At 38.8% G+C, this 21017-nt stretch overlaps 1 protein-coding gene across 1 annotated transcript in view; it reads left to right on the forward strand.

The window, feature by feature from the left end:
* Window positions 1–6153: 6153 nt before the first annotated feature.
* Window positions 6154–21017, forward strand: part of LOC121510282 (circadian-associated transcriptional repressor-like) — a 45678-nt gene continuing 30814 nt past the window's right edge. The window contains exons 1-3 of the mRNA XM_041788293.1: window positions 6154–6348; window positions 11404–11884; window positions 20306–20381. Coding sequence (XP_041644227.1) covers window positions 11444–11884; window positions 20306–20381 — 517 coding nt within the window. The 5' untranslated portion in view covers window positions 6154–6348; window positions 11404–11443. The remainder of the gene's footprint in view (window positions 6349–11403; window positions 11885–20305; window positions 20382–21017) is intronic.

Raw genomic sequence — 21017 nt, forward strand, 5'->3', positions numbered from 1 at the left:
TAATAGAGTAGTAATGTCTGTTTTCCATATGTTAGTCACATCCTGTGGGGGTGTGGTGAATGTTTATGTGCTGCTGAGTCATGTGATGAGTCTCTGAAAGAACTCCACCGTATGGATCCTTCTCTTTAAAGACAGACTGGGATGGTGAAGATGCTGCAGCTGGGACTCACATTTTACCTCAAAGTGCTCTCATTTTTATTTATGATTGTTTTTCATTCAAAACGCCTCTCTGAGGAAAAAATAAAAACTATAAACAGTCAGGTAAACGCTGTGTAAAAGTAGAACCCTAATTCAGCTGGATCGCTATGCAAAATGTTAATAAAAACAGAAGTCAATGATTGGAGACGTGCTGCTGCCATGAAATTCCAAATGGGCAAGTATTTTCTCATGAAACGGTCGAATGTCTCATTTCAACATCTGTTTATGTTCTATTATAAATCAAATATGAATTTATGAGATTTGACAATCACTGACTTCTATTTTTATTTACTTTGAACAGCGACCCACCGTTTTTGGAATTGGGTTGTATTTATGTTAAATGAAGTGTGCTGTGATGTCACATAGCAGTTAGGTGGTTGAGTAAATCGACCTCACTAGCTCACGTGAATACAGGGTGGATGTTGTCACAGAGCCTGAGCAGAGCACTCACAAACACACTGAGCTGATGCTCTCTCCTTCCTTATGTCCACATGTAGCCTGTAAGTGTAGAAACAATCACCTTTGACCTCTCTGCTCTCACATCCAAGGCTTTTTAAAAACAGCACAGAGATGCTGAGTAGAGAAGAAACCAGCGGGCTTTGTAGATCCGCTATTACTGAATCTAATGTTTCTTCTTCTGTGGTTTTTTTGCACGTTATGTGAGGTTATGTGATCGGGTTCGTTCGTTCGTTCGTTCATTCGTTCGTTAGTTTGTTTGTTTGTTTGTTAGCAGCATAACTCAAAAAAATGCGGGCGGATATTGATGAAATTTTCAGGAAATGGCAGAAATGGCATAAGGAAGAACTGATTAGATTTTGGGACTGATCCAGATCACCGTCTGGATCCAGGAATTTTTTTTTAAGGATTCTGTACTATTGGGAGATAGGGCTAATGGTGGAGGTCTGTGCTGTCACCACTTTACACCAGGAGAGGGCAGACATGAGCAACTTCAATCCCAGCAGCATTTTGGGTGTGTTTCTATTCAAAGTTCTGGAGTTTATAGAGTTTGAAAGACGCACGCCCAGTCCAGGAGACCAGTCGGAGTGTAACAGAGAGAAAGACAGCAAACTGTAGCAAGAAAACTCACAATGCTGGGAGGAATAGAGGAATATTCACCCTCTGCCATGACTTCCTGTCGTCCAGTGAGACCATGGGTGAGACTGTCAGTACATCTGTTGGCACCAGCAGGCAATGCTTCCACCATGACAGCCCACCCGCAGCGAAGCCAATTTTTAGCCTCGCTGTGTTTCCACCCCACTGGGGAGGGAGTAATCAGCGAATGCCGTAGTGCGGGGCACATGGGGACAGATCCAGGAATTTTTTCTTCACTATTGGGAGATAGGGCTAATGGCAGAGGTCTGCGCTCCCCGAGTGCTTTTCTAGTTTCATCAGTGTTTCCTGACTCAACTCGGCCCACAGGCAGCAAACATGCCCCCAGTCTGAAATACTGTCAGGAAGCATGACCTGCTGCTTATCTGGTCACGATGATTGCTGATGATGATGCTAATGGCAGAGGTCTGCGCTCTCCGAGTGGTTTTCTAGTTATAACTGGGCTCCAGTGTTCATTTTGTCAGCTATTTTTAATTTTAGTCTTAATATTAGTCTTTAAATGAAATGCATTTTAGTTTTAGTCACATTTTAGTCATTTCGACCCTTTTTAGTTTTAGTCTAATTTTAGTCGACAAAAACTTAAAACATTTTAGTCTAGTTTTGGTCTATAAAATGTCCTCACATTTTAGTCTTTACTTTCAGTCCAAGCATTTATTCTCTTGCCTAAATCTGGTACTAATCATGGTATTGTGTTCTCTGCACTTTGCCAAACCTGGGGTCCCTGCTTGCTACAGCTGAGAGACAGAATAGATACAGCTATATTATTTTTGACAGATTTACCCACAGTGGAGAAATATCAAAGATTTAAAATGTCTGACATAAACTGGATAACATTTTAGTCTAGTTTTAGTCATCTTGATGAAAACTAAACTTAGTTTTTGTCAGTTTTAGTCATCACAGATCTATTTTTGTTAGTCTCAGTCTAGTTTTAGTCATCACAGATCTATTTTTGTTAGTCTCAGTCTAGTTTTAGTCATCACAGATCTATTTTTGTTAGTCTCAGTCTAGTTTTAGTCATCACAGATCTATTTTTGTTAGTCTCAGTCTAGTTTTAGTCATCACAGATCTATTTTTGTTAGTCTCAGTCTAGTTTTAGTCATCACAGATCTATTTTTGTTAGTCTCAGTCTAGTTTTAGTCATCACAGATCTATTTTTGTTAGTCTCAGTCTATTTTTTAGTCATCACAGATCTATTTTTGTTAGTCTCAGTCTAGTTTTAGTCATCACAGATCTATTTTTGTTAGTCTCAGTCTAGTTTTAGTCATCACAGATCTATTTTTGTTAGTCTCAGTCTAGTTTTAGTCATCACAGATCTATTTTTGTTCATCTTAGTCTAGTTTTTGTGGAAAAATCGCTGTTCACAACCATTTTTAGTCATAGTTTTAGTATAGGGAATTAACACTGCTGGGCTAATTTCTCAGTGTTCTCAGGACATCTGGAGTTCTAGTTCTTTGTGGATGTTGAGTCCATATAATCCTTTTTGATGCGTGGTCATTGTTTCTCGGACAGTGCTTCTAATACAGCCATAGTTGGGGGTGCCTTCCCTGCCACCTATGAGCTCACAGTCAGTGGAAAGTCAGCTGATCACGTCACTGTTGTATTCTCTGACATGGCGCCATCGTGAAAGACCTCTGACCTCACATCAGCCATGAGTCCTGGTTTCACTGGTGTAGCAGTGAAACTGAAAAACATCATCAGACTTTGACTTTAGCTTGGTTTAATTCATTGACTCTAGAAGAACTGAGTTACCCCTTTAGATTGGAGTTAGAGATTTAATTTGACCACAGCATGGAGCCTTAGCTAGTTCAGGTTCAGAGATAAGAAGGACAGAACAGGAAATGACACTAAATCAGCTGTTTATCACTGTGGTTGGCCGACATTTTTCTATACAGCAACTACAATAACAACAGCAGACTATTGAGAACAACAACGGCTAATTTGAAATGCTCAGGAACAGTCCGTGGATCTTTGTGGATGTAGTCCTGTTTATGGACTGGATTTAGGCTGTGGTGGCTCTTTCTGCTTTTGATGGAATATTCTGATCAGGAGAGAACGGGGAGAGCTGGATCACTGTTAATGTGGTTAATGTGGTCAATGGTCAGAATCAGAGAACCAGAGCGTTCTGCTGCTGTAGAACATGTTATATGTGCATTTAATAAATAACCCAATAGTTACAAAAACATCTGCCGCCAGGGGCCTTCAGGATTTATGGGGTTGAGATGTGCCTTCATCTGATAGGATGATATATTTTCATTTATTACAATGACACTATAGCTGACTTACTGTAATGTATTTGGTAAAGAAATCCTGCTGTGACTGGGCACATGCAGGGAGGTTTCTCATATTAAAGATGACACGAGTGTTTCAAGAAATTTCTACATTAAATGTGAAGAAATGTTTGACATGCGCCTTTTTCTCCTATAAAGCCAAATATCATTACCATGAAGGTCTACAACAGTGAATGTGTTTTACCGTCAAATTTAATTAGCCTTCATTATCATGTTCTGAATTTTATGTTGTAATTTTATGTTGTTGTTTTTAAATAAGTGTATATTCTTTAAAAGTGTTTTAAATCAGTTCTGTGGACATGTATTAAAGTTTGAATGTCTGTTGCATTGTCTTTGCCTTTTTATTCTTCATCATATCCACAGACCCTCCTCTGCTAAGAACTTTATTCTGGAAAACTCTCCCGGGACTTGAACGCAGCTTTGGTTAGTCCTCCGGTCGTCGCGTGCCGCACTGCTCTGATCTAATCAGAGAGCTTAATTAGGAGAAAACAGGCTGCGACGCTGCGTATTGTGACGTCATCGGGGTCACGTTTGTACTTTTTGTTCCAGCTCGGTTTGTTTGTTTTTCCGCGGTGATAAATTTCCATTCAGTGTGACACCGTTTCCTGCTCCGCTGAGTGTGTGAGTGTGTGAGGGAGGAGAGTTTGATCTACGGTGGCCCACAGAGTCAACTACATAAACATTACAATTAATACAAAACAAAAAGTACACTAAAATGTAAAACATAAACTTCAACAACAGTCTGATGTTTTAGTGTGCTACAAACATTTCTTGAGTTTCATGAAGGTTTTTTGTGTGTGTGTGTGCTTTGTTACTTTTTCTTTACTTCTCCTGAAACTTTTTTTGTTTCAGTGAAAAGCTGAACAGAAATTATTAAGAGGATTATTTGTGTTAAAACTTTCTTTAGTGAAATGTTTTTGAGCCAGTTCAAAGTTTTTGTTGTCCAAAAACCACAAAAACATTTAAGAAAACTCAAAAACTTTTAATGAAACACAATTACATATTTTTGTACTTCAGTATTTGCTTTTATTTTGAAGAAATGCTCGGGTTTCATGGAATCATATCATGTTTTATGATTTTTTATTTTTGTATTTTTTTTGGCATTTTTTTAATTTTATAGTATTTATTACCAAATTTTTCATTTATTTTTGTGTGTTGAATAGTTTTGCATTCAACAATTGTTTTCATGTGTCACAAAACACTTACATGTTGTGATTTAAATTTTTATTATTATTATTTTAATTCAAGGATTCATGTCATATTTATTTAATGAAATTCATCCAGGCATCTTTTGAAACATTTTGTTTTATTTTTACATTTTTTAAGATTTTATTTTTTCTTTCTTTTTGTTTGTTTTTTCCTTTTTTTTTCTTTTTTGATTGCATTTTGTGGATATCATTGCACATTCAGTTAAATCAACTAGACTGAAGAGGTTTTTTTTTTGCATTACCTGAAACATTGTGTGCATCTTGTGCCTTTTTATGCCGTGTGTGTGTGGGGGGGGGGGGGTGTGGGTGTGTGTGTGTAAAAAAGATTGGGGAGGATCAAATCTCATATATATCATATATATAAAATAATATATACTATCTTTTCATGTCAGTCATTTTTATGTCATTAAAATCATTTTTCTTTACCAAATATGAAGTATTTTCTGTATGTTTTTGCTTTTGTCAAATGTTTTTGTATTTAAGGAATTATCTTATAAAGATATTTTTGGGTTTCACATTTGGTTACATTTTGCATTCACAAACATTTTTTACATTTAATGAAATTCTTTTTGTGTTTCATGGGTTTTATCAGTTTATATACATCTATACTATGTGTGATTGTTTTGTAGCATTGTCTGAAGTTCTGTGCATTCATTGAAATAAGTTTTTTGTGAGTGCTTTTGGAATATTTTTTGCTCAGACATAAAACATTTTTGCAATGTGGGAAAATTTTTTTGATTAAACCTTTTTGTGAAATATTTTGACCCTTATCCATTTTGTGTGTATTATTATTTTGCATTAAATGGTTCATTTTTGTGTGTCATTAATTTTTTGTGTTTTGAGGAACTATTTTATGTATTCAGTGAAATATTTTTCTCTCGTGGATATTGTGGAGCGTTTTGGGGAACTATTTTAAATATGCTGTGTGGAAACGTTTTCTCAGTTCTGGGCCGCCGTACTGAAGCCCCGCCCCTCTCAGACACGTTGCCCAGGGAGAGGCTGCACGGGCTGATGAAGTCCTGCCCGCCTGCAGTCTGCTGGCTCGGTGGTTTCGCTCCATCATCAGTCTCTCTCTCTCTCTCTCTCTCATACATAGACTCTCTCTCTCTCTCTCTCTCTCTCTCTCTCTCTCTCTCATACATAGACTCTCTCTCTCTCTCTCTCTCTCTCTCTCTCTCTCTCTCATAAATAGACTCTCTCTCTCTCTCTCTCTCTCTCTCTCTCTCTCTCTCTCTCTCATACATAGACTCTCTCTCTCTCTCTCTCTCTCTCTCTCTCTCTCTCTCTCTCTCATACATAGACCCTCTCGTTCTCTCTCTCTCTCTCTCTCATACATAGACCCTCTCTCTCTCTCTGCTGCTGCTGCTGCTGCTGGTTCGTGTCCTCAGCTCACCGAGCAGGTCGGGGAACAGTCGGTTCCCTCCAGCTGAGTGTCTGTGCAGCTCACTCACTCACAGCGAGCTCACCTGGATTTATCACCTGGATTCTTTTTTAAAGATCATCCCTGTGAGGTGAAATTCAGCGCTTTAAAACAACCTGTGCAGGTGAGTTTCCCGCGCTGTTTCCTCTCTTATTACAGGCTTTTAAGTGTTAATTTCCTGCACACACATCTCTCTCTCTTTCTTCACACTCACTTGTATGAGCAGCGTGTGCGCGTGTGAGCGTGCATGTGAATGAAGCAGGTCCATGTGTTTGGATGTTTTCTTACATAATGTTGGCCGACCTGCCCAGTTGGTAGGAGCTGAGGAGGTTATTTAATCTACTGGCCCGTGTCTGCGCGCGCTCATTCAGCTGCGGTGTAATGTGTTTATGAGTGTCTGTGCTGGGAGCACTGGTTAGACTGGGACTCTCAACGGCAGCGGAGGGCAGCAGGAAGTAATCAGGTCAATGATCAGAAGTCTCTGCATTGTTAAGTCAGCGACAAAGAAGGGTTGAAACTCATTTTTATATCAAGTTCCTCAATGATGAGAGCTGAATATGGATAACCAAAGTATTTATGAAGTTATTTCACTAAATATGACAACAGTTTAAGGGTTCAGTTTACTCAGACACCAATCTCTCTGTTTTCATTCACAGGAATGACGTTTATTGGAGGCATTTAGGCTTTTGAAAATGTGATCTTGTGTTAGAAGGGGCTGTGACTGGAATTTTTGATGTTTTACAAACTTAATAATCAGGGCTGCAATAATGAAAATGATCATAGTAATAACTTTAAACTGCATCTCTTTAAAAGATGTACACAAAGTGGTTTGACTGACAAGCAAAGGCAGGATCTCACAAAAATAACAACAGAGACGTCAGCCGATCAGAGAAAGGTCAATCAGTAAATACAAGAACAAAATATGAAATAATGGTGCTGCAAAAATAAATGCATGTGAAAGAAAAAAATTAAAGCAGTAGGTCTTAAAGAGAAAGACAAAAATAAAAATACAGCCTATAACAGCTGTAAACATCAGCCTATAACAGCTGTAAACATCAGCCTATAACAGCTGTAAACATCAGCCTATAACAGCTGTAAACATCAGCCTCTTGATAACAGCTGTGAAACATTGTCAGCCGATATGAATATTTTAGCTGTAAATACTGATCTGGATAAGCTCTGTTTATTTAATCTTAATTTAACCAGGCTAGTCCTATTAAGATCAAAGATCTCTTTTTCAAGGGGGACCTGGCCGAGAACGTACCTGTCACCTTAAAAAGCCTCTAACAGCTGTAAACATCAGCCTATAACAGCTGTAAACATCAGCCTATAACAGCTGTAAACATCAGCCTATAACAGCTGTAAACATCAGCCTATAACAGCTGTAAACATCAGCCTCTAACAGCTATAAACATCAGCCTATAACAGCTATTAACATCAGCCTATAACAGCTGTAAACATCAGCCTATAACAGCTGTTAACATCAGCCTATAACAGCTGTAAACATCAGCCTCTAACAGCTGTTAACATCAGCCTATAACAGCTGTAAACATCAGCCTATAACAGCTGTTAACATCAGCCTATAACAGCTGTAAACATCAGCCTATAACAGCTGTTAACATCAGTCTATAACAGCTGTAAACATCAGTCTATAACAGCTGTAAACATCAGTCTATAACAGCTGTAAACATCAGTCTATAACAGCTGTTAACATCAGTCTATAACAGCTGTAAACATCAGTCTATAACAGCTGTAAACATCAGTCTATAACAGCTGTTAACATCAGCCTATAACAGCTGTAAACATCAGTCTATAACAGCTGTTAACATCAGTCTATAACAGCTGTTAACATCAGTCTATAACAGCTGTAAACATCAGTCTATAACAGCTGTTAACATCAGCCTATAACAGCTGTAAACATCAGCCTATAACAGCTGTAAACATCAGCCTATAACAGCTGTAAACACCAGCCTACAACAGCTGTAAACATCAGTCTATAACAGCTGTTAACATCAGCCTATAACAGCTGTAAACACCAGCCTACAACAGCTGTAAACATCAGTCTATAACAGCTGTAAACATCAGCCTCTAACAGCTGTAAACATCAGCCTCTAACAGCTGTAAACATCAGCCTCTAACAGCTGTAAACATCAGCCTCTAACAGCTGTAAACATCAGCCTATAACAGCTGTTAACATCAGCCTATAACAGCTGTAAACATCAGCCTATAACAGCTGTAAACATCAGTCTATAACAGCTGTAAACATCAGCCTATAACAGCTGTTAACATCAGCCTCTAACAGCTGTAAACATCAGCCTATAACAGCTGTAAACATCAGCCTATAACAGCTGTTAACATCAGCCTATAACAGCTGTTAACATCAGCCTATAACAGCTGTAAACATCAGCCTCTAACAGCTGTAAACATCAGCCTCTAACAGCTGTAAACATCAGCCTCTAACAGCTGTTAACATCAGCCTATAACAGCTGTAAACATCAGCCTATAACAGCTGTAAACATCAGCCTCTAACAGCTGTAAACATCAGCCTATAACAGCTGTAAACATCAGCCTATAACAGCTGTTAACATCAGCCTATAACAGCTGTTAACATCAGCCTATAACAGCTGTAAACATCAGCCTCTAACAGCTGTAAACATCAGCCTCTAACAGCTGTAAACATCAGCCTCTAACAGCTGTAAACATCAGCCTCTAACAGCTGTAAACATCAGCCTATAACAGCTGTAAACATCGGCCTATAACAGCTGTAAACATCAGCCTATAACAGCTGTAAACATCAGCCTATAACAGCTGTTAACATCAGCCTATAACAGCTGTGAATATCAGCCTATAACAGCTGTTAACATCAGCCTATAACAGCTGTTAACATCAGCCTATAACAGCTGTTAACATCAGCCTATAACAGCTGTAAATATCAGCCTATAACAGCTGTTAACATCAGCCTATAACAGCTGTTAACATCAGCCTATAACAGCTGTTAACATCAGCCTATAACAGCTGTAAATATCAGCCTATAACAGCTGTTAACATCAGCCTATAACAGCTGTTCACATCAGTCTATAAAAGCTGTAAACATCAGCCTATAACAGCTGTAAATATCAGCCTATAACAGCTGTAAACATCAGCCTATAACAGCTGTTAACATCAGCCTATAACAGCTGTTAACATCAGCCTATAACAGCTGTTAACATCAGCCTATAACAGCTGTTCACATCAGTCTATAAAAGCTGTAAACATCAGCCTATAACAGCTGTTAACATCAGTCTATAACAGCTGTAAACATCAGCCTATAACAGCTGTAAACATCAGCCTATAACAGCTGTTAACATCAGCCTATAACAGCTGTTCACATCAGTCTATAACAGCTGTAAACATCAGCCTATAACAGCTGTTAACATCAGCCTATAACAGCTGTTAACATCAGCCTATAACAGCTGTACACATCAGTCTATAACAGCTGTTAACATCAGTCTATAACAGCTGTAAACATCAGCCTATAACAGCTGTTAACATCAGCCTATAACAGCTGTAAACATCAGCCTATAACAGCTGTAAACATCAGCCTATAACAGCTGTTAACATCAGCCTATAACAGCTGTAAACATCAGCCTATAACAGCTGTAAACACCAGCCTATAACAGCTGTAAACATCAGTCTATAACAGCTGTAAACATCAGCCTATAACAGCTGTAAACATCAGCCTATAACAGCTGTTAACATCAGCCTATAACAGCTGTTAACATCAGCCTATAACAGCTGTAAACATCAGCCTCTAACAGCTGTAAACATCAGCCTATAACAGCTGTAAACATCAGCCTATAACAGCTGTTAACATCAGCCTCTAACAGCTGTAAACATCAGCCTATAACAGCTGTAAACATCAGCCTATAACAGCTGTTAACATCAGCCTATAACAGCTGTAAACATCAGCCTATAACAGCTGTTAACATCAGCCTATAACAGCTGTTAACATCAGCCTCTAACAGCTGTTAACACCAGCCTATAACAGCTGTACACATCAGTCTATAACAGCTGTAAACATCAGCCTCTAACAGCTGTAAACATCAGCCTATAACAGCTGTTAACATCAGCCTATAACAGCTGTTAACATCAGTCTATAACAGCTGTAAACATCAGCCTCTAACAGCTGTTAACATCAGCCTATAACAGCTGTTAACATCAGCCTATAACAGCTGTTAACATCAGCCTATAACAGCTGTTAACATCAGCCTATAACAGCTGTTAACATCAGCCTATAACAGCTGTAAACATCAGCCTATAACAGCTGTAAACATCAGCCTATAACAGCTGTTAACATCAGCCTATAACAGCTGTAAACATCAGCCTATAACAGCTGTTAACATCAGCCTATAACAGCTGTTAACATCAGCCTATAACAGCTGTTAACATCAGCCTATAACAGCTGTTAATATGGGTCTGTAACAGCTCTAAAGATGGGTCTGTAACAGCTGTAAATATGGGTCTGTAACAGCTGTAGATATGGGTCTTTAACAGCTGTAAATATTGGTCTGGAGCAGCTGTGAATATGGGTCTGTAACAGCTGTAAAGATGGGTATGTAAAAGCTAAAAGTATGGGTGTGTAACAGCTGTAAAGATGGGTCTGTAACAACTGTCAACATGGGTCTGTAACAGCTGTAAAGATGGGTCTTTAACAGCTGTAAATATGGGTCTGTAACAGCTGTGAATATGAGTCTGTAACAGCTGTAAGTATGGGTCTGTAACAGCTGTAAATATGGGTCTTTAACAGCTGTAGATATGGGTCTTTAACAGCTGTAAAGATGGGTCTGTAATAGCTGTAAATATGGGTATGTAAAAGCTAAAAGTATGGGTCTGTAACAGCTGTAAATATGGGTCTGTAACAGCTGTAAATATGGGTCTTTAACAGCTGTAAATATTGGTCTGTAACAGCTGTAAAGATGGGTCTGTAACAGCTGTAAATATGGGTCTTTAACAGCTGTAAATATTGGTCTGTAACAGCTGTAAAGATGGGTCTGTAACAGCTGTAAATATGGGTCTGTTAAAGCTGTTATTATGGTCCCATATCTTGTATATTTTGACTGATTTTCATTAAAAATGTTATATTCCTGTTGACCTATCACCTGACCCTGTATTTAGTTTCCCTCTTTTGCTGTCTGTGCAGCTCGGTGATGCTCTCTGCTGGATGAGATTGTAGCGCCAACATGTCGACCTCCGACTCGGATTACTCCATCGACTGGCTCGCCAGCGATGAGGATGACTACGACAGCTCGAAGAGATTAAGTCCTCTGCATGCTGCAGAGCTGTCTGTAGCACCCTCATCATCGTTATTACCATCAGTGTCACCATCATCACCTTCATCATCATCATCATCATCGCCATCATTTTTAAGGGAATCTCCCAACAGCTGCTCCCACTGTGGGGCAGCCAGGAGGAGGAGGTGGAGGAGGAGCGACTGCAGGGACGAAGGATCTGACTCAGAGTCGGCCCCAGTCAGTCTGGTTCATGGATTCATGTCGGTGTGTGGGCAGGTCTCTGTTGGGGCGGAGCTTCGTTTAAACAGGAAGAGAGTACACAGCGTTGGCGAGGACGGCCTGTGTGAAACCACAGAAGCAGACACTGAAAATGAACTTTTCTTACTCAAGGTGAGAAGTCCACTCCTGCAGGGTCTGTTCCACTAATACAGTGGTTCTCAAACTTTTCACAGCCCGTACCCCTTCAGACATTTGACCTCCAGCCATGTACCCCCTACTCTCACGCACTTATAGCCGCTAGAAAAAGAAATGTGTCTGTAAGCCTGCCGCCACCCTCACCTCCCACATTTAGCATGCATAACATACAAATAAAATCCCTTAAAGTGAATTATTTCCCACAAAATAGACTTATTTACCAGCATTTTCAGTTAGAAACACCAGTTCACTTTTGAAAAAAGAAATTTACATTTCTAGAACATATTCAGTTATGAACTTTAAACTGTTAAGAACAAGCTCACCTCAGCTTTAATGAGAAGGGTGTCTGACTGAATATATGCTACTATATGAATCTTGGACAATTCAGAACAGTTTTCCTTCTCAAAGATCAATCAGAAAGAAAAATCATGCTCTTATTTTCATTTTTCACGTCCCCCCTACATCACTTTGTGTACCCCTAGGGGTATGAGTACCCCAGTTTGGGAATCACTGCACAATACATGGTAACACAGAGGCTCTGAATTTTCTATAATTATCCTCATGCTTCTAGAAAGCTGGTGAAAATTAGACCCACGACTCCACATAAATTATAATAATAGACGTTTATCTAAAGTTATGAGCCAAGGATCAAGGCCTTGGAATATTCTCAATGTTTTAGTTTAAGTTAAGTAACTTTTTCTTATAGAGCACAGTGAATAATAACACTAAAGATATTTCCCAAACAGCAACCTCCATGGTTAAAATCTGAAACTGCAGTTCCTCTCATGTCCACTAGAGGCCGTGATCAGAAGCAGCAGAGGTCCCATTTACCCCCATGTTCAAATGTCCAGTTTTCAGCAGAGGTAGCCCCGTTTGCAGCCTAGTTAATACAATGTTTTGGTCAGAATAGTCAATGTTTTATGGACACACACAGGACAGGGGGGTTTATTCTTTAACTGTTTGGGTTGAAGGAACACACCAGTGGTGTATAATTAGAGGTATGGCTGATACGACCACTAGCCAGCATGCTGTAGCTGTTTGTCAGGAGCTGTTTCAGACTGGCAGCATGAGACGGTCATTGATTTTCACTTTGTTTTCATGTTAATCAGAGCTTTCAGAGCACCGTGCGTCACTCGTGTAGAATGTAGAAAATAAAGATCTGACTTAATTTTCCACGTGGAGCGTGTTTATTGGCCAGAATGGACAGGACAGTGATGGAGAGCAGTATTTACTTTGTTGGAGCAAATATGTATGTCCACATCTGTAGAATATGATTGCAGTCTTTTTCTTGATGACCCTGATGAAGGTCACTAGCCAAAAATGCGTCTGTTTAATAAAGTTGTTCTCCAGACTTCTACTTTAAGTGAAGCTGTCTGTGTCCACACCGGTACAGGAAGGATAAACACAGCATGAGAGCACTTCTGGTTTGTGCTTTCCTCCTGTCACAGTTCTGCTGTACACTGATCAGGTCACTTGTGGGAGGTTTATAAAGGTAAAACTGATGCTGAATGACGGAGCTGTGGCTTATGGAGATGGTATGAAAGCTGTCATGGCTCATGCTGGAGTGGACACGCAACGCTTCCAGTCTGAAATGGCCTGAAGACTCACCTCAGCTCCGCCTCTTTGTCTGCTGTCTGTGCTTGGTGATTGGTTGTCTTTTTTAATTCAGCGAGATGTAGCCGAGCTACATTCTCCGTGAGTTACAACAGCATGGCTTCACAGCCAAAGAGGGCGGAGCCTGACTGGCCCGCCTGTAAAAGACAAAGAATGTTTTACACATTTTAAAGGATGACATCATCTTTAAAAGCTGAGGGTAGAGTGTTGGTGAAGCTGGGGATGTTGGGGGATTTTTCCTAGGCATGCACGACATTGGATTTTTGCTGATATCTGATATGCCAATGTTTACAGATTCATTTTAGCCAATACCAATATTTAAATATGCTTTTTGGACAAGAAATTTCGGTCCTTATGGACACACTTTAAGTTTGGGGATGACCAAGGAAACAAACTTTAGTCGTTAAAAAACATTTCAAAGTTTAAAGAATGAAGATAAGTAAAGAAAAAGACCTCAACTGACATAGATCGGTTGGTTCAGCCTAAAACTTCATTAATTTATTAGTACATATACACAATATTTACAATGTATGCTGAAATTCAAAGGCAAAATATCTGCTCTATATATCGGCAGAAATTTTGATATCTGCCGATACCGATATTTGCCTTTTTTAGCTAATATCTGCCAATACCAGACCGATAATATTGTGCATCCCTAATTTTCCCTGAATCTTGGCCAAATAGTAAACAAATATTTCAAAAGTTATCAACAAAGGTCAGTCAACATGAGGGAAAGATTGTTGATACATCTGTGTTTCAAAGACGACAGAGAGATGAAGAATGCTGAAATTTATGATAACTGATCTGTCTGGATCTGATGGATACCAGGTATTTATACAGTTAGTCTAAAAAGTCTACGTAAGCCTGTGAAACAGTGTTTTTTGGCAGCTATTTTAAATTTAAACTTAGGCTTTAGGTTAAAATGACTTTAAGTCACATTTTAGTCATTTTCACTCTTTATAGTTTTGGTCTCGAGTGGAGGAAATTTAAATACATTGTAGTTCAATGTTAGTTGATGAAACTATTAGATATTTTAGTCTTTTTCGACTTTATTTATTCAGCCAAGTTGTAAAGTTGTTATAAGCTCATATTAATGCACTATGAATACTTACTTGAATTTAAATATACTAATGACAATACTGCATACCTCAAATGTACTGTGGAGAAATCTCTTGGATTTTGAATGTCATCAAGTCCAGCTCTAACATGTTAGTCTCCGTGGTGAAGACTTAACTTTTCATCCATTTGATCTTTTTTTAATCTAGTCTTAGTTTAGTCATCCTCAAAGGGCAGAAAGCCATAGGAAGTGAACTAATGTTTTTGCTCATAGATCATTTCAGAACTCTTTCAACCATAAATTTAACCCTTAAATAATTACCATTTAATAGAATAAAGCTATGAACATTTTATAGCAGGAAACATTAGAAAAATAACAAGATCCTGTTTCTATAACTATGCACATCTCTGGACTAAAACTAGTAAATTTCATTCAACCGTTGATTACCTCCGCCAAGGAGGTTATGTGACCGTGCTCGTTTGTTTGTTTGTTTGTTTGTATGTTTGTTTGTTTGTTAGCAGCATAACTCAAAAAGTTGTGGATGGATTTTGATGAAATTTTCAGGAAATGGCAGAAATGGCATAAGGAAGAACTGATTAGATTTTGGGAGTGATCCGGATCACCGTCTGGATCCAGGAATTTTTTAAAAGATTCTTTACTATTGGGAGATAGGGCTAATGGCGGAGGTCTGTGCTGTTACCACTTTACACCAGGAGATGGCGGACATGAGCAACTTAAATCCCAGCAGCATTTGTGGGCATGTTTCTATTCAAAGTTTTGGCGTTTGAAAGACCCGACTGAGGAGACGAGTCGGAACGTGACAGAGAGAAAGACAGACAGCAAGAAAACTCACAATGCTGGGAGGAATAGAGGAATATTCACCCTCTGCCATGACTTCCAGTCATCCAGTGAGACCATGGTTGCATCTGCTGGCACCCATAGCAAAGCCAATGCTTTGCCTCACCGTGTTTCCATCCCATTGGGGAGAGAGTAATCGGTGAATGCTGTGGTGGGGGGCACATGGGGACAGATCCAGGGATTTTTTGAAGGGTTCTTCACTATTGGGAGATAGGGCTGATGGCGGAGGTCTGCGCTCTCCGAGTGCTTTTCTAGTTTCAGTGTTTCCTGACTCAACTCGGCCCACAGGCAGCAAACATGCCCCCAGTCTGAAATACTGTCAGGAAGCATGACCTGCTGCTTATCTGGTCACGATGATTCTCCAGCCTTCCTACCATGGCTGGGAGTTCCTCCCATAGTTTCTTCTCTACCAGTGTTCATTTTGGCAGCTTTTTAAAATTTTACTCTTAGTTTTAGTCTTAAAAGAAATGCATTTTAGTTTTAGTCACATTTTAGTCATTTCTACCCTTTTTAGTTTTACTCTAGTTTTAGTCTATAAAATGTCCTCACATTTTAGTCTTTACTTTCAGTCCAAGCATTTATTTTCTTGTCTAAATCTGGTACTAATCATGGTATTGTGTTCTCTGCACTCTGCCAAACCTGGGGTCCCTGCTTGCTACAGCTGAGAGGCAGAATAGATACAGCTGTATTGTTTTTGACAGATTTACCCACAGAAATATCACGGATTTTGAATGTCCGACAAAAAACTACATTACATTTGAGTTTAGTTTTAGTTATCTTGATGAAAACCATACTTAGTTTTTGTCAGTTTTAGTCATCACAGATCTATTTTTGTTAGTCTCAGTCTAGTTTTAGTCATCTTGATCTATTTTTGTTAGTCTCAGTCTAGTTTTAGTCATCACAGATCTATTTTTGTTAGTCTCAGTCTAGTTTTAGTCATCACAGATCTATTTTTGTTGGTCTCAGTCTAGTTTTAGTCATCTTGATCTATTTTTGTTAGTCTCAGTCTAGTTTTAGTCATCACAGATCTATTTTTGTTAGTCTAGTTTTAGTCATCACAGAACTATTTTTGTTAGTCTCAGTCTAGTTTTAGTCATCTTGATCTATTTTTGTTAGTCTCAGTCTAGTTTTAGTCATCACAGATCTATTTTTGTTAGTCTTAGTCTAGTTTTAGTCATCACAGATCTATTTTTGTTGGTCTCAGTCTAGTTTTAGTCATCTTGATCTATTTTTGTTAGTCTCAGTCTAGTTTTAGTCATCACAGATCTATTTTTGTTAGTCTAGTTTTAGTCATCACAGATCTATTTTTGTTAGTCTCAGTCTAGTTTTAGTCATCTTGATCTATTTTTGTTAGTCTCAGTCTAGTTTTAGTCATCACAGATCTATTTTTGTTAGTCTTAGTCTAGTTTTAGTCGTCACAGATCTATTTTTGTTAGTCTCAGTCTTGTTTTAGTCATCTTGTTCTATTTTTGATAGTCTCAGTCTAGTTTTAGTCATCACAGAACTATTTTTGTTAGTCTTAGTCTAGTTTTAGTCGTCACAGATCTATTTTTGTTAGTCTAGTTTTAGTCATCACAGATCTATTTTTGTTAGTCTTAGTCTAGTTTTAGTCGTCACAGATCTATTTTTGTTAGTCTAGTTTTAGTCATCACATATCTATTTTTGTTAGTCTAGTTTTAGTCATCTTGATCTATTTTTGTTAGTCTTAGTCTAGTTTTAGTCATCACAGATCTATTTTTGTTAGTCTAGTTTTAGTCATCACAGATCTATTTTTGTTAGTCTAGTTTTAGTCATCTTGATCTATTTTTGTTAGTCTTAGTCTAGTTTTAGTCATCACAGATCTATTTTTGTTAGTCTAGTTTTAGTCATCACAGATCTATTTTTGTTAGTCTAGTTTTAGTCATCACAGATCTATTTTTGTTAGTCTAGTTTTAGTCATCACAGATCTATTTTTGTTAGTCTTAGTCTAGTTTTAGTCATCACAGATCTATTTTTGTTAGTCTAGTTTTAGTCATCACAGAACTATTTTTGTTAGTCTCAGTCTAGTTTTAGTTGTCAAAGATCTATTTTTGTTAGTCTTAGTCTAGTTTTAGTCGTCACAGATCTATTTTTGTTAGTCTAGTTTTAGTCATCACAGATCTATTTTTGTTAGTCTCAGTCTAGTTTTAGTCATCACAGATCTATTTTTGTTAGTCTCAGTCTAGTTTTAGTCATCACAGATCTATTTTTGTTAGTCTAGTTTTAGTCATCTTGATCTATTTTTGTTAGTCTCAGTCTAGTTTAGTCATCACAGATCTATTTTTGTTAGTCTTAGTCTAGTTTTAGTCGTCACAGATCTATTTTTGTTAGTCTAGTTTTAGTCATCTTGATCTATTTTTGTTAGTCTCAGTCTAGTTTAGTCATCACAGATCTATTTTTGTTAGTCTTAGTCTAGTTTTAGTCGTCACAGATCTATTTTTGTTAGTCTAGTTTTAGTCATCTTGATCTATTTTTGTTAGTCTCAGTCTAGTTTAGTCATCACAGATCTATTTTTGTTAGTCTTAGTCTAGTTTTAGTCGTCACAGATCTATTTTTGTTAGTCTAGTTTTAGTCATCACAGATCTATTTTTGTTAGTCTTAGTCTAGTTTTAGTCATCACAGATCTATTTTTGTTAGTCTCAGTCTAGTTTTAGTCATCACAGATCTATTTTTGTTAGTCTCAGTCTAGTTTTAGTCATCACAGATCGTTAGATAGTTTTAGTCGATGAAAAGACTGCCTGCTACACTGAGGGCCTTCATGTTAGTATTTGGATTGTGAGTCCCCTGGTGGTGGAATATTTTAAATGTGCATTTAAGCCTCTGAATGTTTCTGGTCATTTTTTAAATCGTTGAAATTATCGGCTAAAGAAACAAGTTTTCACATATGTTACTCAAAGGATGAAACTCTTTCAAAGAGAACCGTTTCTAAGAGAGACGCAGCATTGAAAGGATGAGAAATAAGCTGAGTCCTGGCTTGGTCAGGTGTTTTTCAGGTGTTGTCGTCTGTGTTTTAGTCACTTTTATCCTCTAATTGTTACTTGGACCAGAGCTTTCCTTATTCAGCAATTACTCAACCTCATCTGACGTCAAAGAAGCAGAAAACACTGTTGTAGCAGTCTTTATCTTAAACTAAAGCTGTCTACTTTTAGAAGAGCAGTTAAACACTCAGTGGCCACTTTATTAGGTACACCTTACTAGGACAGAGTTGACCCCATTTTGCCTGAAGTCCTGCCTTGATTCCTGGTGTCAGAGATGTGTGAAGATGTTAGAGACATTCCTGTGAGATTGTGACTCTACAGCATCAGGCTGTTACTGCAGATTTGTCAGCTACTCATTCATTATGTGGATTTATTGGACTGAGATCTGGTGACTGTGGAGGCTGTTTGAGAACAGGGAACTAGGGATGCACAATATTCTCAACATAATATCAGCATCAGCAGATATTGGTTTAAAGTGCTGATTATCAGTATTATAAACTTAGCACAAGCTGTTTGGCATTGGCAGAGAAGATTTGGCGCATTTTTCATGGGTGCAACCCACATCCTCAGCTCTGCTGCTCATCCCACAAATGCATGTTCCTTACAAATGTGGCATCATTTAAAAGGGAAATAAACAGGCTTTCCAACGGTATAAGATTTATTACCAAGAAGCATTGTTACAACAAAGAAATAATGTACCAAACACAAATTTTACCTACTTTTTGTGCTGAGTTTAGATTAAATAGGTAAATATCAGCTGATATATCAATAGTCATGTTGTTACTGTGCTGGTTTAGCTTTTAAAAAAAGCCTATCAAGCTAGGTTTTACTGTTAAAAATCTTTTTTTGTAACATCAATGTTGTCAGTAAGGCAGCATTTCACAATAAAAGCTCCCAGGGCAGAAACGGGCATGATGGCAGTAGCTAGAAGCTCTCTGAAGTACAGGAGGCTGTACGCTTTAACATCAGGTGACAGTTTTAACCTCGGTGACAGTGACGGCTGAGGCTGACAGAACTTCAGTCCTGGGTAGTTTTGTGAAAGCAGGATCTCAAAAACCCTCTAAGGGATTTTCTTCAGACTTTGCACATGGATGGATTATTGGATTTTAAAGTCAAAGATGACTGTTGCTGGACCTGGACCTCCTGTTCACCATTTATAAGATTAAACAATCAGACTACCACAGAAACCAGGCCTTCTCCCTGAAACTGTGGTGATCATATACCCCACAGTTTTAACCGCCAGGTGTTAATTCTAGTTTAACCTCAAATTTAAACCTTGTTCTGCTGAATCCCTTTTAGGAATAACTGTTATTTAGGGTTTTACAATGCCTCCTTCTTTATAGTCTCTGTTCTTTTTCTGGATTCTCTAAACTGTCTCTTTCTCCTCCATCAGTCTTCAGCTGTGGATTTCTAAAGATGGCATGAAGCAGCTCTCTGTGTTGTTCCTGTTAGAAACCAAAGACAGAAATCTAAGACCCCAAGTGAGAGGAAGTGGTACAGTAGCTCCATAGCAGCAGATGATAGAGGGCCGTATCAAACATGACCCGCTGATATCACGGCGTGTAAGACGACCTGATAGTGGAGGGTTTCATTCAGCGCTCGTGTTCCGGTCTGAGACACTTAGCTGGGAGGAGACGGCACGTGTGAAGCTGTCAATGGTGATCGGTTCTCCATTAGCCTTTATCAGCTGTTCATGCGGGCCCCTTATTGACCGCCACGTGGACATTTACCTCCGGCGTTAATGGTGTCAGACAGAGCGGCTGTAAATGGACAATCAGACACTTAAAGCTGTAAATCAATAAAAGTGGGACAGGAAGAAGGAGCAGCCGATAAGCTGTGCATGCTAACCAACCGTTCTCTGCTCTCCCTCAGTGCTCAGAGCTGCAGTGCTACATCGCCCCGCTGTCCTCCATCCTGCAAGGCCTCCGATCAGGAAGGTACTCCCAACGTAAGTGTCCCATCCTGCCTCACACAATGACCAACGGGGGTTTGTTTAAAAATCAGACAGAAAGGGATCTTTAACATCAGGAGCTTTGACACCGAGGGGAATGTTTGTGCTGAAAATTGAATGGGTAATAGATTTAACCCAACACACCTGATCAGCTGTTCCATATTCTCATGGGATATACTTCACATCCATCAGGGCAGCGCCCCATAGACAGCAGGGCCTTCAAAATAAAACTGGGGGAGTGCTCTGTCTGTCACATTCAGGACAGTCCAATTAGAGCAACAGAACATGTGAGGTAGTGTAAACTACAAACACAACCTCAGCTGTAGTCAGTCCAGGACTGTTCACTGTCAGTGGAGCCAGCTGCTAAATTAACCTCATGCTACAGCCGGTCAGAAGAACTAAAACAACTAAACACCACAAAAACCCCCTAGTGTGGTTCTATAGCTTCATCCTCGCTGATCTCTACAGCGGTCGCTGCTTTAGCAGGACTCGGACTTCAGGTCTGACCTGAGACTAACAGGGTCACAGTTCACTAAACTAGCAACCTCATTATTATGGTTATAACTGAGCACTGATGGTAAATGATGGTCAGATTTAACTTAAAGGCTCAAAATGTGAGAAAAGAAGTCAAAC

This window comes from Cheilinus undulatus, linkage group 1 (assembly GCF_018320785.1).
Source record: "Cheilinus undulatus linkage group 1, ASM1832078v1, whole genome shotgun sequence".
NCBI classification, from domain to species: Eukaryota; Metazoa; Chordata; class Actinopteri; order Labriformes; family Labridae; genus Cheilinus; species Cheilinus undulatus.